Genomic DNA, 14,978 nt, shown 5'->3' on the forward strand with positions numbered 1-14,978 from the left:
AATTTTGATATAATGGAATAGTTTAAAATAGTTAGCGATTATCTTCAAAAGATCTTGTCCCAATCGACTACTTTAGATGCATTTGGTAATTTAAGAGCTCCAAATTCTTCTTTGATTTATTATTGAATTTACTTTCCAGGCGCCTTTAAAACTTATTCTGTAGTTAAATAGCTCTAATTTGAAGGCTGATAAGGTGGTTAATAATTCATATCAGATAATTTAATCTATTTTTAGAATGATGAAATTTCAAAATTAAATTTTCAAATAATTATTTATTTATTAATTTACCCAATCAACATTTCTGAAGAATTAATGGCTTTTCAAAGAACTGTAAGAACCTCCTGTTCTCATTTCAGGAACTCTGGATAAAAGCTATTCCATTAAAGATTTAGCCATAGGATCACTTAAATAATTGGGGAAATTAATCTCCTTTTTTATAATTTCCTCATAGATTTCATAAGGGTCTTCAGCTTCTTCACCAAAAGGAACATATCCACACATAAATTCGTAGAGGCAAATACCTTTATTTTATATTATTCTATTTAACTAAAAATTATTTAAAAATATTTAGATATTACCTACTGACCAAAGATCAACTAAATAGCTATAACCTTTACCAGAAATAACTTCAGGTGCCATATAATGAGGAGTTCCGATAATAGTAAATGTACGTGTCATTGTGCCAGCATTAGTTTACATGATCTTTGCAGTACCCATGTCTATTAACTTAAGATATCCCTGTATTTAATAAATAACACTTATATTGCTTAGATTTTAATGAAAATTCTCTTTTTACCTTGTGAGTAATCATGATGTTTTCTGGTTTAATATCTCTATAAATTATCTTTCGAGAATGAAGATATTCGAGTGCTAGAATAATAGAACCAATGTAAAATTGTGAATCCCAAGTACTAAGTAAACCTATTTCTCTGATAACTTCAAAAAGCTCTTAACCTTAAATGAATTCTAGTAAGAAGTAAATATAGTAGTCATCCTTAAATGAGCGGAAAAATCTCATGATGAAAGGATAGTTAACTGTTTGCATGACTTTCTTTTCTTGCTAAAAAGAGTTAAAGAAAATTTATTAATTTAATTATAATTTGAAGAATTATTTACAATTAAATGCTTTTCTAGGCTGGTCTCAACAACGCTTGATTTAGAAACACATTTAAGTGCATAGATTTGTTTTGTGTCTTTATTTTTGACCAAATAAACAGATCCAAATTATCCATTTCCTAATTTTTTTACTACTTCAAGATCGTCTATTGTAAGATTTTCTATATTTTGTCTGATTTAAGATTCTTTGGCTTCAAGCTATTCGCTAACTTTTTAATTTTTCTTCAAAATATCCTATAAAGTTCCACTTAACTTTGCAACAAGGTCAGAAATTTTCACTTAACCAATAACTGAATCTTCTTCTGTGACAATATTTTACTCATACACAGAAGTCTCGTCGGCATTAATAATTTCCTTTGCTCCAAGCAATTAACTTTTCTAGTAAACAATATCTCCATCCTTTTATTTAATTAAATTTTAATTTAAAAACTGCTTTTATCCAAATTCTTAAAAAAATTTAATCAGTCAACTAACTAATTTTACTCTTTAATAATTAATAAGTAAACTAAAAACAATTTAAATACAATATAAAATCCAAAAAATATTTTTTTTTAGATTAAAAATCTATTTAATTTTAATAAATACCTTAACAGATCCTTTAAGAATGATGTATAACTGTTGTGCCTTTTAAGTACCTTTAGGAATAATAACTCTACCTTTAGTAATATGAGAAATTTATATGCTGTCTAATATTTTATCTAGTTAGTTAATAGTTAGCTCTTTGAAACCATCAGATTTTTCTAAGGCCCACTTAGATATGTTTCTATATATGATCATTTCAACTTTGTCTCCGAGTAACTTTGTAAGTACGTCTCTTCCTAGGGCAAGGCATGTAGTGTCTTCTAATGCTTTAATAGTCATAGTTCTAGTTTAATCTCCTTGTAATAGTGCAGTTTCGCCAAAAGATTCACCTTAACCCAAAGTTCTTACTTCTTTATCACCGAGCATTACACTCACTTTACCTTCTTTAATAATGTAAAATGAACTTGCTGGATCATCTTTGTTAACAATATTCTATTCTTTCAAAAAGCGCTGGTCAATTAATACTCCTGCTATTGCGTCTTTCTAATTTGAAGTCAAATTTTCTATTTTTTTTTTTTAAATTAAAGTCAGTAAGATAAATAACAAATTGAAAAATTAAACAAGGCTAAATTATTGATTGATTGATTTATTTATTTATAGCTTTTTATGAAAAATTTAAATTTAAAAATCAAGATTTTCCAAAAATATTCTATGTTCTCCCTAAATATTTTTTCAAAATAATTTTGAATTTTCTTCCAACTAATTATGATGCTAATCAAGCATAAACTTTTGAAAATTTGAAATCTTTTATCAAGCTTAGCTTAAAAAATATTTATTTAATTTGAAATAGAATGAGAAGAGATAATATTAATATTTGAAATTCTTACAGAAAAAAGTTATCTTTTCTATAAATTTCCTATTTTATTGGTATTCCTACGTAATCATTTCTTCAACAGCCTTCCTAAATGTGTTTCTTTCAATCATCCAGAAGTAAGATTTGGATAAAGCAACACAAGTAGCTGAACGAGGGGCATTGTATAGAAGGGCCAATTCGCCAAACCCTTCACCATCTTTTAATTTTCTAACTTTCTATTAATTAACCTGAACTTCTATCTCTCCCTTTTCTATAACCAATTTATAAGGATTAAATTATAAATTTATTAACATTATTTTTAATCTGAAATTAATAATAATAGTAATAATGAATGATACTTAGTTGATTATGAAATTAAATGGAAAAATATATAGGAAATAAATAATTAAAAATTACCCAAAAGGAAAAAGCAAAATGCATCATCTCCTTACTTGATTACTTACTCTCCTTGGTTAACTTCACAATAGCTCATCTCATTTACTAAAGTCTCCCTTTTATATTTTTATTTTTTAATAGGGTGTTTATTTTTATTTAAACATATAGAGAGGATAATAATGCATCATTCTTTAGAGATAATGCTTGCTTATTAACATTCTATAAATTAAGGTATGTATATATATATAATATTTCGCTTTAAAATATTACAGCTACGAGTCTTGTAAGTTGTAAAATACGAAGTGGTTTTTTAAGCATGTAATAATAAATTTAATGTCTTAATATGTCTTTTTCTTCTATACTACAGTATACTTTTCTGGCTTCTCAAGTATCCTTAAATCTATATTATTTTTTGGAATGCCACCAATCACTACTCTCTTATCAGTTCTTTTTTTCTAATTTAAATTATTTGATTATTTTTTTTAATCTTAAAAATAAATCTCAAAATTCCAATAGCTCTGCATGGTTAATCGATTGTTGCTGCTTTAAATTTCAGAGATATATTGTTACAATAATTTATTATCAAAGAAGACTTTGACATTCTAAAACTAAACTAGGTTAATCGCTTAAGAACCCATTCACATTATTGCATTATAAATTAGTATTAACTTAAAAATAATGCTAAAGCTTCTATAAAAATGTATTGGGAGTAAAATATCTCTTCTAGAGACAACGATTAGCTTGCAGAGATCTTGTATGGCCTAAAATATATTTAAATAATGATTACGTCTAAATTTCCTATCATTTTGCTAATATAAATTTTGGTTCTATATCTAATTTTTCAGATATTTTAGTATTGGTTAATACTATGCTTTTGTAATATATCTTAATTGATTTTTTTCTTGATTTTAATTTTTCTTCTTTTTAATTTTTTTTTTTTGCAAAATTAATTGAGTAATATAATATATCTAATAGTAAGAACAGACTTTAGCTTAAAGCGCAAACATTTGATTTTCTTCTACACTTAAAATTCCTTGTTAGCCTTCAGAACTTTTGTTTAATATTTTACCAACCACCACAATTTTTATTTTTGTAAGTAAAAATTGAGCGAGATAATAAATAATTTTCTAAAAATTAAAAATATAACAAAGTAAATTAATAATTATATTATAAGAACCACTATCAATAATATATCTATAGTAGTGTTTTTTAAAAGTAAGCCATACACCTACCTACCTATTTTTTATACTTTTAAAGAATTTAAAATAACATTTATAATTCATGAATACAAAAATTGTATCAAAGACTTACTCAACGTATTTGTGGTCCATAAATCATTTTTAGATATTAAATATTTCAAAATAGATTTTTATATTAAAGAAATCAATTTTGGATAGTGGCGAATTTAATTTTTTAATTCATTAAAATCCATTGTTTTTATCATACATTATTTGGTCAATATTAAAAGAAAAATATCCTAGTATGAATAAATGCTTTTTCATTATAAAATAAAAATAGATCAGGATAAAATCAATAATTTAATTTCTATATTTTTCATAAAGTAACATAAATATAACCTATTTTAATAATATTTTAAATGAAAAAAAATATACCTCAATAGCTCAATTAATGGATTTAGATTCTTAATTTCTTGTATATATATCCAAAATTAATACAAATATTTCCACAAATCAATATTTTTTAGCAAAAAAAAATCAAATAATTGACTTAATATTACTTTGAAATGAAAAATTAATTAAGTTATTAATTAATGATGTAAAGAAAATTATATTTAAAAAAACTAAAAAATTATGTTGTCTTCTCTATTTATTAGAGTAAATTATTTAAGCAATTAGTAATTCTTGTAAATAAAAATTTAATAAAATAAATATCAAATTATTGAAATATTTTATACAAAATATAAAAAATATTAAGTATATTTACCTTTAGCTTACATTTTAATAATTTTGTTATTTAGTATTTTTGTTACAGGATTAAATTTAATTACAAGCAAGAAGAAATTTATTTATAATTTTATTAATATTAAAAGTTAAAAGAAATCAAAAGCTTGCCATGTTTTTAGAGGGTGATTATAAATATTAATATCTCCTATGCATCATTTTATGGCAGAAATTTTTAAACTCTCTAGCTGTGGAATAGTTAGAGTCATATTCAAACCAAGTATATGAATTTTATCTTTAGTATATTATACTTGACTTAAAATCAGTCAATTAATAATAAATTCTGATAAAGTATCTAGTAAGTCCAAATGGTATTAGCAACACACCTAAAGAAATCAGTGTAGCATAATATATTGCATGAACTAAAATCAAAATCACAAGTAAAATACACAAATAAAGAGTTACTAGTAAAAGCATGATAATCAGATTCACAACTTTAACAAACCATAGAAAAATATGCTATAAAATTAAAACAAAACAGCTTTCCTTCTTTTTTATCACCCACGATTTGTTAAAGACATTTATAAAAGGCATAAAAATTACATCCAAAAGCTTCTTTCCTAGGAGAGGGTTATTAATACAAAAGAGTTTCAATTTAATATAAGATATAGCTTAAACACAATTAAGTTAAGAAGGACAACACCCATTCTGCTCATTGTACTCCATAATAAATATTTCTGATATATCCTCGCACTCTACCCCAAGTTCAAATAGGTATCTCTAATAACTATTTAAAGGGTTTTAAGCTTCATCTGAATTATTGATATTTTTTTATTAGCTTGCATTATTAATTCCATAACCATCTACTTCTTTCATTTCAAGAACAATATCATTATTATGATTATAAGATATATCTATCTTATTTTCTTCATTTTCTTTTTTATTGCTAAATTCTATAATTTTAGATTGATTTTAATTTGATTCCGAAACTCTTTTTGTATTTTAAGGTGTTTCTTGAAGATCTACTACTAAGGGTTTATCTTGTTAGTTTTCCTTTTAATTGCTTAAATAAACTACATTAGATGTATTTTTCAAATCAATCTTTTGAGAAACAAAAAGATTAGACTGAGCTGGAGTTTTTTCAAAATCTTCTAAAACAATAACCTTTTCTACTTAGCTCTGATTATTATTTAATTGAATGACTTTTGAGTTATTTTAACTCACAAATTTATAAGATGTTTAAAGATTTTATACAATTTTATTTTAATTAAGATCTTCCATTTCAATCACTTTTTCTTCTTAGTTGATTTATTTGACATCTGCTTCTTTTGCTTTTTCACTATTATTTAAATCATTTTCAGCTTTATCATTTTTTACAAGACTCTAATTTTTTTCAGGTTAATTACTTTAATTATTGTCTAAATTCTGTTATTTCAGAGGTAATTAACAATTAGAAATTGAGCTAATATACTTATTAATGATAACATTTGGGTTGAGAATTTATAATTTTATATTTTTGTTTTGATTTTTATGATTATTGTTGTAAGTATTTATTTCACTTTACTCTATATCATCACCATTATCGTCTTCACTATCATCATAAATATCTTTCTTTTTTTATTCTTTTTTAGATACAGTGTTATCAAACTAAGTCTACTCATAAGTATTATTTTTTTAAAGTAAATTTATTAGCGCCTGTAAATCAATATGGCTTTTAGTATTTAAACTACTTTAATTCATGATTTTTTAATATAATTAATAGTAAATAGTAGATTTATCAACACTCACTAAATTTTCAATTTCCCCTTTTAATATATAATCAGTGAGTGTAAGCTCGTCTATATTATTAATATATTGATTACAGAAATTTTGCCAATTTGATATAAGAAGAATAAATATTCCAACAACCTAAGTATTATTTAATCTTTGATATTAACATTCTATCATAGCTACCAGTCTATTCTTTAAGTTATCATTTAAATTTTATTCAATTTTTTCATCATCTATAATTTTTTCACTTTCTATAACTTTAAGTAATAGCTTAGGCTTGTAATCATTTATCAAATAGTATTGTAAGTTTAATTTTAAATTCACTCCATTAGATATCTTTTCTGATAATTGAATAGTTTGAATTATTTAGATAATTATTTCTGCTTTTTATTATTCTAAAATATTTTAATTTAAAGATATTCCCTCATTCAGAAATTCTATTATATTTTATGGCAAATATTCGATTTCTTAAAATAAAAGCCCGTATTGATCCTATTCTAAACGCCAAAAATCAATAATCTAAACAATGAATTATGGATTTTTATGAGAAAATTGTTTAAGAAACTCCAATTTCTCATAAGTAAAATGGCTATTTTAGTATTTTTTTACTTTAATAAATACAGTTGAGTTAAATGAAATATCAAAGGCTTTAAGAGATACAGAATCCTATTTTACTTTAACGTAAGACACATCCTTGAATCTTTTTTAAGATTTCAGACCTTCAATAATATTGAGGATAAACTCTGGTTCTACTTAAGTCGAATTTAGCGCTAGTGAAAGATGATGAGATTCATTAGATTACGTAGAAAAATCAGCATTTGCGGAAATATCTTCCTGATCGTTTGTATTTTTGTTATCTCCCATAAATCCTTTCTTTAAACAATATTCTTTTTTCTTTCTACTTCTGCTATTTTAACAACTAAAATTTTCTAATGATAAATTAAGAATTGGTTGAAATTTTTTTATAATTTGGATTTTTTTAATTAAAAAATCGAATAACAGATTGAATAAATAAGCTCTCTCAATGAAATGTAGAATATTAAAAATATTTAAATTTAATGAAATAGCATATATTTTACAAATCAATCAAAAAAAATAGAATTATTGCTTTAAAAAAATTATATTTTATAAAATGAAAGTTAAAAACTTTAATGTAATATATATTAATAGATGATCATTCAGAATCTTAAACTGCTATAGCTTATAATACTTTTAATTATCCATCATAAAATAGAACTAGACATACGATTAATTAAATAAATTACCACATTTTTTAATTGTTTTTCACTTTCATATCAAATTTCGCTTTTTGTTAAAGAAAGAAATAAACTTTTTATTAATTAATTATAATAATTTTATAAAGCAAATGTTATATGAATGCTCCTTGAGTTCCAGTTTAATTTGAGCACAAATTAAAAATTATTTAATATTTTGCTTAAACAAGTAATGTTTTACACTTTTCTAAAATATTTAATATATCATTATTTATATTAGGGTTAGTTTTAATTTGTCTCCTTTTTTCTAACGTTGAAGAAGAAAGATAAAATACTAATCATCTCAAAATTTTCTAAATAAGAGTTATAAAAAATTTATATTTTAAATAATTTATAAAAATACTAACTTTAATAATAAATCATCCATCCATTCAAATAATCTATTATTTTTTATTTACTCAAAAAAATATTTTTTTGATTGAATATTCAAACCCATAGTTGTTTTTTAAATATGATAATCATTAATCAGAGTTATAATTTAAATTTTTTAAATTGTTTTTTGATTTTTTTGTGAAAATTCTGTCTTTTAAAATAAATTTTTTATTGTTTTACGTTAAATATTTTTTTAATTAATTAATTATTTATGTAAATTTACAGAAAATAAATTATAATTTTTGTTAATTTAATACTCAAACAATTGATCAGAAGCAATAAAAAATTAGAAATTTTTAAATAGTATATAGAATAATCTGATGTTATGAAAGTTTATTTTTATTGGTTAAAAATACAAAATATTGAATGTTTGATACAAGATAATAATTTTAAAATTAATGTTTGAAACAGTGAAGTATTTTATTATTAAAAATAAATACTATTTATTTTATAGATATTTTCATATGTTTAACTTATTTTTTGGTATTTAAAATAAAGTAGTTGGTATAAATATTATCTAATGAATGATAAAATTATAAATTATTTTATTTATTTATTTACAAAAAGATATTTTAAAATTTATTTATAATTAAGATATTTAAATTATATCTTTGAAGTAATTTTGATAAATCATTAATCGCATTTATTTTGATATGGATAAGACATTCTTACCTTTGAAGGAGATGCAACCAAAGCATGTGTAAAGCTAACAGAATTTTCTTTAGACTCATCAGAGTTCAAATTAGTTTCTTCATAATTTTATAACAATTTTTATTTTTTTATCAAAAGATTTTGATAGTAGTCTTTATCATTTTCATTTTTTACAACTGATTGATACTAATTATCTTAAAACTATCTATTTTTATTTTTACTATTGCTATGTCTGAAAAAGCTGGGATTTTGTGCCTGTTGTTAGTTACTTTTACTATCATGCTTCTTATTTTATTTAGTTAATTAATCAACAGAATTTTAATGAGATTCTGTTTGGACAGACAATTAATTATAAAGCTTTTCTTCAATTATTTACAGATCGTTAGGATCTTGTAACTAATCGACAAATAATCTCCTTCTTTCTTGCATTTTATTATATTCATAATTAGTGCTATCAAAACTTATGGGAGTTTTACTGGCTTAATCTGATTTAGTGTCAACAATAGTGCAAAGATTTTAGCCACTATTTATTGTTAATTATGTTTGATGTTAATTCGTACCTTCTAAATGCTAGTTTAAAGGACTTATTTTGCTAAAGCAACTCAGAAGAGGATTTTATTTTGAAATAGGACTAAATATTTAGCTGTCATCTGTATTGATGTTTTTTATTGAAAATTTTTATTTTATTTTACTTGTATTACCAGCCTTTTTGACATTAGTAGAGTGTATAGAAGAAGCAGAGGAAGAAGTAGTTAATCTTGGCTTTGGTAGATTACAATCTTTTGAATTGACATTTTAATTTTTTCCACCACTATTTGATGAGGAAGAGTTTATTATACTCTAATTAAATTCGTTTTAGGAAAGAGTTTTGAGAATTTTATTATTATTGATAGCTTGAGTCTGATTATTTGGAGAGTGACTGCTAGAATTTTTTTATAGTTTATTATTCAGCTAATTACTAATTTGCTTATCAATTGATGGACATTATTTCTTTTAAATTATTTTCCGTAATAGAGTAACTTCCTTTTGCAGTTAACGTACACTTTCTTCTTTAAGTTTTAATTGATGTTCTTTATCATCTATTTATTACTTGTAAGCTTAATAGTCATGTATTTAATGAAGAGATTCAAACTTTTTGTCTAATATATTACTATGTTTCTCAATATTTTGATGAATATCTCTCAATTATAGGAGAATTTGTTTATTATCTTATTCAACTCTTTTTATCTATTGAGCCTTTTCTATTATTTAATCCCATTCCTTCATCACTGTTTATTTGCTTTGATCTAACAATTATTATTATTTGCTGCAGTTTTCTTGCATTTGCACCTGATAATACTTCTTCTCTTGCAATATATTTTCTTTTTCATTTATCCTTGAACATATTGCCTAAATTTATAAGTTTTTATCATACTCAAGGTGCTCTTACCTCTAAATTTACATATTTTACTTTTAATCAATCTATTGTTTTTCTTACTGAAGCTTGAATTCTTTTTATTTTAAAGCTTTCAGATTTAGGTCTACCTCCTATTTTTCAGCAAAAAGAATCTTTTCTCTCGCCTCTATTTACCTTTCTCTTTCTTAAATCTAAATTTTAATTTATGAAAGCCTTATTTGAGTATCTTCGTTATTTTGAGAACTATTAGACTGTATATTTTTTAATTTTTTAGAATTTTTAAGAAGACATTGCTCTCTCTCAATAAGATTTTATTCCCATTTATCAAATAAATCAAGTAGCTTATTTATTTTTCTATTAAATAACTTGGGATCCTTAGTTTCACTTAACTAGTCTATAACCCTTTGCATGTGAATAAGTTAATCTGATAATATTTATAATTCTAATTTATAAATTAGTACTAGAAACAATCTATTTAGGAAATAAATGGTCTATTTATGATGATCTTTATTTCCAACAATTTAATATCTTGAAGTGCAAAATTAGAAATTAAATTATTGAAATTTAATTTATGTGATCGTTTATTAACCAAACTTTAAAATTAATTTTTATTTTTAAGCTCTGGTCTTTATTGATTATGCATATATTTCAGTTAAAAGCTTTTTAAAGCTAAAATCATATTTTGCAAAAAATAATTTTTATCAGTTTTTACTTTCAAAAAATCATAAAGATGTAATGATGTCTTTAATATTACTAATTAGCATTAAAAATCATAATTTATCTATTATTATATGCAAATTAATTTTATAAATAAATGTTATTTGTTAATTTGTTGAATTTTATATTAAAAAAGATATAAGAATAAATTCATTCATTCTAAAATTGATATAAACTGCATCTATTTATTTTAATCTTAAATCTGTAAATCCTTTAAAACTTTAAAAGATGATTGAAAACAGATATATTATTTAAGAATTTAAGCCAGAATTTGAAAAGAAGCTTTAAATTTTTGAGAATTCTTTTGTGACTAATTCACTTTTATTTGGATTAATCAAAGTAAATAGAAGCTATGACAAAGTCTCTTATGAGCAATATTTTAATCAAAAATATGGAGAAGGGTTTATTTTACTCTTGCTTGATAGAGAAAATAATGATAATTTAGTTGGAAAAGTTTTGTTTGGAATGAAAGAAGTTTTAGTTAATAACAAAACTTTTAAAGCTGCTTTTATACACGAAATTAGATTTGGTAACGTCTGCAATACTAATTTAGCAGTTCAGTAAAAATTAATAGACTATGGCTTGCAAAAAGCTGCCAAGTAGTATTAATGCTAATTAGCATATCTAATTTTTGATTAGGCGAAAAAAGGTGATTTTGAAGATTTATTTGCAAAGGAGCTTAACTTTCAAAAAGTTGGTGAAATAGTTTCTTAAATTTCAATGCAAAACAATATGATAAAGCTATAAGATGAAATAGGAGATAACCTAAAATTCAAAGAATTTCTACCATTAGAAGCATAAGAATTTCATAAGAACTAATTGAATAAAAAAAGTGAAGATTTTTATTGTAAAGAATTATTTAGCAGTGAATAAACTAAAACATTTGTCTTTGCTAACTTAGACAATACAGATGTGTATGGACTTAGTGTTTATTTTGATGATAAAAGATTCTCAAAAAACTTTTCAAGATTTATAATAAGCTCAAATCTCTTATAAAATAAGCTTTTTATAAAAATATTTTATTTACTAGTGAATGTGTTGTTTGCAACTTTGTTGTTTTTATAAAAAAGTGAAGAAGGCTTATTAAATGATGATCTAAAATATTAAACAATAATCTATTTGGGATTGAATATAGGGATATGTCTTGCTTTTTATCAAACTTAAAAGGCATTTTAAAAGTTTTCAGGAACAGTAGGCAGAATATTTTAGCCTATAGAAATTGAAAAATTAGTCCAATCATGTAATATATTTATAAATTTTTTTAAAGGAATTAAATTTATTTTAAATTATTAGAAACAAAAAAGAGAGAAATATATGAAACCCTCATTAGAAATATATAAGGCATTTGCTTTTAGAATAAAACAAGCTAAATAAGGGTGGATATAGATACAAGAGGAGATCATTTGGACTACTTCAACTAAAAAAGTTGTTTCACACCTTATAATGAAAATTAATTTTAATTTTATGCAGCTAGCCTAAGTGGAGAGAATATTAACTTAGTTGATATTAAACTTTTAAGCGTTGATCCAAGAGATTTTTGAAAGAAATAGATATTTTTCTCTATTTAATTTAAAAGATAAAGCCTCTAGTATTTCAATCAAATTAATTAATTAATAAATAAATAATTAATTCATAAATGTATAAATTTTAAATATTTAATATTTTTAAGTCGTAGTTTTAAATTTCTAAAATAATTTTAATTTATTCATTTTTATATCCAATTAATAAGAAACATTTTTTTTTCTACAGAAAATGTCAAAAATACCACAAAATTTGTAAATATAAAATTTGTTTGCTTAAATACTGAGCGCTGCTGCTAAGCGGTGTATGAACTGTTAGCGAACCGAGAACCTTATTTATTATGCATAATATTGAGTTATGGATTGGTATCAAATTTATTGAGAGAAAATTAAAGAGTAATGAAGAAAGCGACGAAAAGAGTCAAATTTAGAAAGATAAGATTAGTTAAAAGAAAAATCAAAAGTACCTTTGTAATAAAACAAAGAAAAATTAAAAAATTGTAAATTAAAGACAAATAAAAAAGATATTAAAATGGCTCAAAGAACTGAAAAGAGAGGTACTTAAATTTAATTCATTTTCCTTCAAAATAAATGGCAAATAGCATCACTGCTCAGCAAATTCAAGGCCATTACCAATACATAACTTTTTATTAAATTTCATTTTTTAATTAAAGGCTTCGGTAACAAGAAGGGACCCAGAGGTGACAGAAGAGGTAGATATTATCAAATCATATTTACACGAGTTTTTTTTCCAAAAATTCATAAATATGCAAGTTTGTTTTGCTTAAAAGAGAAGCTTAGTATTCTAAAAAGTTGTAGATAGATAGATATTCTTAATTGTAAATGAGCGAATCTCTAACAAATTAGGTATTGGACCTAATAAAAGCTTTAATGGCTATTAAAAACAAACAAATTATTAAAAATAGTAATTAGTTGTCTTAACAAATGCTCTACATCCAATATAAGATAAGATATGTTTTTTTAGTCATTTATAATGCTATCTCAGATTAAGTATGATAAATATCTTTCAAGAAACAAAGAATGGTTGATTACGCAATTTTAATCAAAAATGAATGAAAGACAATTCTCTCAAAACATAAACTACTTGTTTATTGTTAAAATTGAGTTCAAAATTAGTAAATAAGCAAGCAAGCATCAATCAATCAATAGAATTAAAATGATAAAACTTGCAGCTCTAATTTTGCAAATTTATAATTTACTTTAAATATGTGCTCCAACAAAATAAAAATGTTATTTAGTGCAAAGATAACGAAATATCTAAATTTCTATGAGTTACAATAATATGCATCTTGCGAAACTTGAATATATCTGATGATTTTAAACTAAAAAAAGATAAATAGGCATCTTGTTGAATAATTCTAAATGTGCAAAAAATCTAAATCTATCTATTTATCTTTAGAATATAAAAGTGTAGCTTCAATTGAATGCAATAATTGATAATAAATCACTAACTAATAACAAAGAAATATTTGTTTATTAACTAACTAACAAACAAACAAACAAACTTGCTTAATTATGAATTTTATGGATATTGACTCATTTTTTATAAGGGTTTTCTAAAATAATTTTGTAAAATAATAGGTGACAAGAACGACTGGTAACCCCAAACCAAGTTGGGTAGACTCGTCAAGTACGGTAAGATTTCTTCTTTGGACGAAATCTTCAAGTACTCCATCCCCATCAAGGAGCCTGAAATCATCGATCACTTCTACCCCAAGAACAAGGATGTTTAAGCTGAACACAAGCTCATGGAAGAAGTCTTATAAATCACCCCCGTCCAAAAGCAAACCTAGGCCGGTCAAAGAACCAGATTCAAAGGTTTCGTCGTCGTCGGTGACAGCAACGGACACATTGGTCTCGGTTGGAAGGTTGCTAAGGAAGTTCAAGGTATAAAATTTTTAAAAAAATTATATTGTAAATATAAATTTTGTAATTTATAATAAAATAGGTGCTATCAAGGGTGCTATTACTCACGCCAAGTTGAACATGGTTCCCGTCAGAAAGGGTTATTGGGGTAACAAGATCGCTAACGCTCACACCATTCCCCAAAAGATCACCGGTAAGTCTGGTTCCGTCAGAATTAGATTAGTCCCTGCCCCCAGAGGTACTGGTATCGTTGCCGCCCCCATCCCCAAGAAGGTCTTACAATTCGCTGGTGTCCAAGATATCTACACCTCCTCTTAAGGTTGCACCAGAACCAGAGGTAACTTCTTGAAGGCTACCTACTACGCTTTGGCCAACACCTACAGATATCTTACTCCTGATTTCTGGGGTAAGCCTGAAGACAACGAACTTCCCTTCGAAACTTTCTCTGAATTCTTACACACCAAGGCCTAAAAGAAGGAACCCAAGCAATACGAAAACAAGAGAGAAAAGAAGCACTTCGACAGACCCAGAAGAGAACACGGTGACAGACAACCCAGAGGTGAAAAGAAGACTGAAGAAGTCCCCGCCACTGAAGCTCAATGA

General features: G+C 24.4%; 5 protein-coding genes across 5 annotated transcripts; 2 read left to right on the top strand and 3 right to left on the bottom strand. All coding sequences in view use genetic code 6, as the record gives it.

Annotated features, from left to right (window-relative positions):
- Positions 1-44: 44 nt before the first annotated feature.
- Positions 45-3,692, bottom strand: TTHERM_00193700 (CGMP-dependent kinase 9-1; the record flags this gene model as incomplete). Its single annotated transcript, XM_001017123.3, has 10 exons — positions 45-224; positions 289-521; positions 579-738; positions 797-1,060; positions 1,117-1,515; positions 1,702-2,201; positions 2,526-2,762; positions 2,909-3,003; positions 3,158-3,342; positions 3,675-3,692. The coding sequence occupies 10 exons, from the start codon at positions 3,690-3,692 to the stop codon at positions 45-47; spliced, it is 2,271 nt and encodes a 756-aa protein (XP_001017123.2).
- Positions 3,693-4,947: 1,255 nt separating this feature from the next.
- On the bottom strand, positions 4,948-7,422 carry TTHERM_00193710 (transmembrane protein, putative; the record flags this gene model as incomplete). The annotated part of the gene is made up of 2 exons (XM_001017124.2): positions 4,948-5,307; positions 5,392-7,422. The coding sequence occupies 2 exons, from the start codon at positions 7,420-7,422 to the stop codon at positions 4,948-4,950; spliced, it is 2,391 nt and encodes a 796-aa protein (XP_001017124.2).
- Positions 7,423-8,834: 1,412 nt separating this feature from the next.
- Positions 8,835-10,661, bottom strand: TTHERM_00193720 (hypothetical protein; the record flags this gene model as incomplete). The annotated part of the gene is made up of 1 exon (XM_001017125.1): positions 8,835-10,661. The coding sequence occupies one exon, from the start codon at positions 10,659-10,661 to the stop codon at positions 8,835-8,837; it is 1,827 nt and encodes a 608-aa protein (XP_001017125.1).
- Positions 10,662-11,196: 535 nt separating this feature from the next.
- TTHERM_00193730 (transmembrane protein, putative) lies at positions 11,197-12,509 on the top strand (the record flags this gene model as incomplete). The annotated part of the gene is made up of 2 exons (XM_001017126.2): positions 11,197-12,208; positions 12,262-12,509. The coding sequence occupies 2 exons, from the start codon at positions 11,197-11,199 to the stop codon at positions 12,507-12,509; spliced, it is 1,260 nt and encodes a 419-aa protein (XP_001017126.2).
- A 454-nt stretch (positions 12,510-12,963) lies between these two features.
- Positions 12,964-14,978, top strand: TTHERM_00193740 (40S ribosomal protein S2, putative; the record flags this gene model as incomplete). Its single annotated transcript, XM_001017127.4, has 4 exons — positions 12,964-13,045; positions 13,163-13,201; positions 14,091-14,396; positions 14,458-14,978. The coding sequence occupies exons 1-4, from the start codon at positions 13,021-13,023 to the stop codon at positions 14,976-14,978; spliced, it is 891 nt and encodes a 296-aa protein (XP_001017127.3). The 5' UTR covers positions 12,964-13,020.

The sequence above is a fragment of the Tetrahymena thermophila genome (assembly GCF_000189635.1).
Source record: "Tetrahymena thermophila SB210 genomic scaffold scf_8254617, whole genome shotgun sequence".
NCBI classification, from domain to species: domain Eukaryota; phylum Ciliophora; class Oligohymenophorea; order Hymenostomatida; family Tetrahymenidae; genus Tetrahymena; species Tetrahymena thermophila.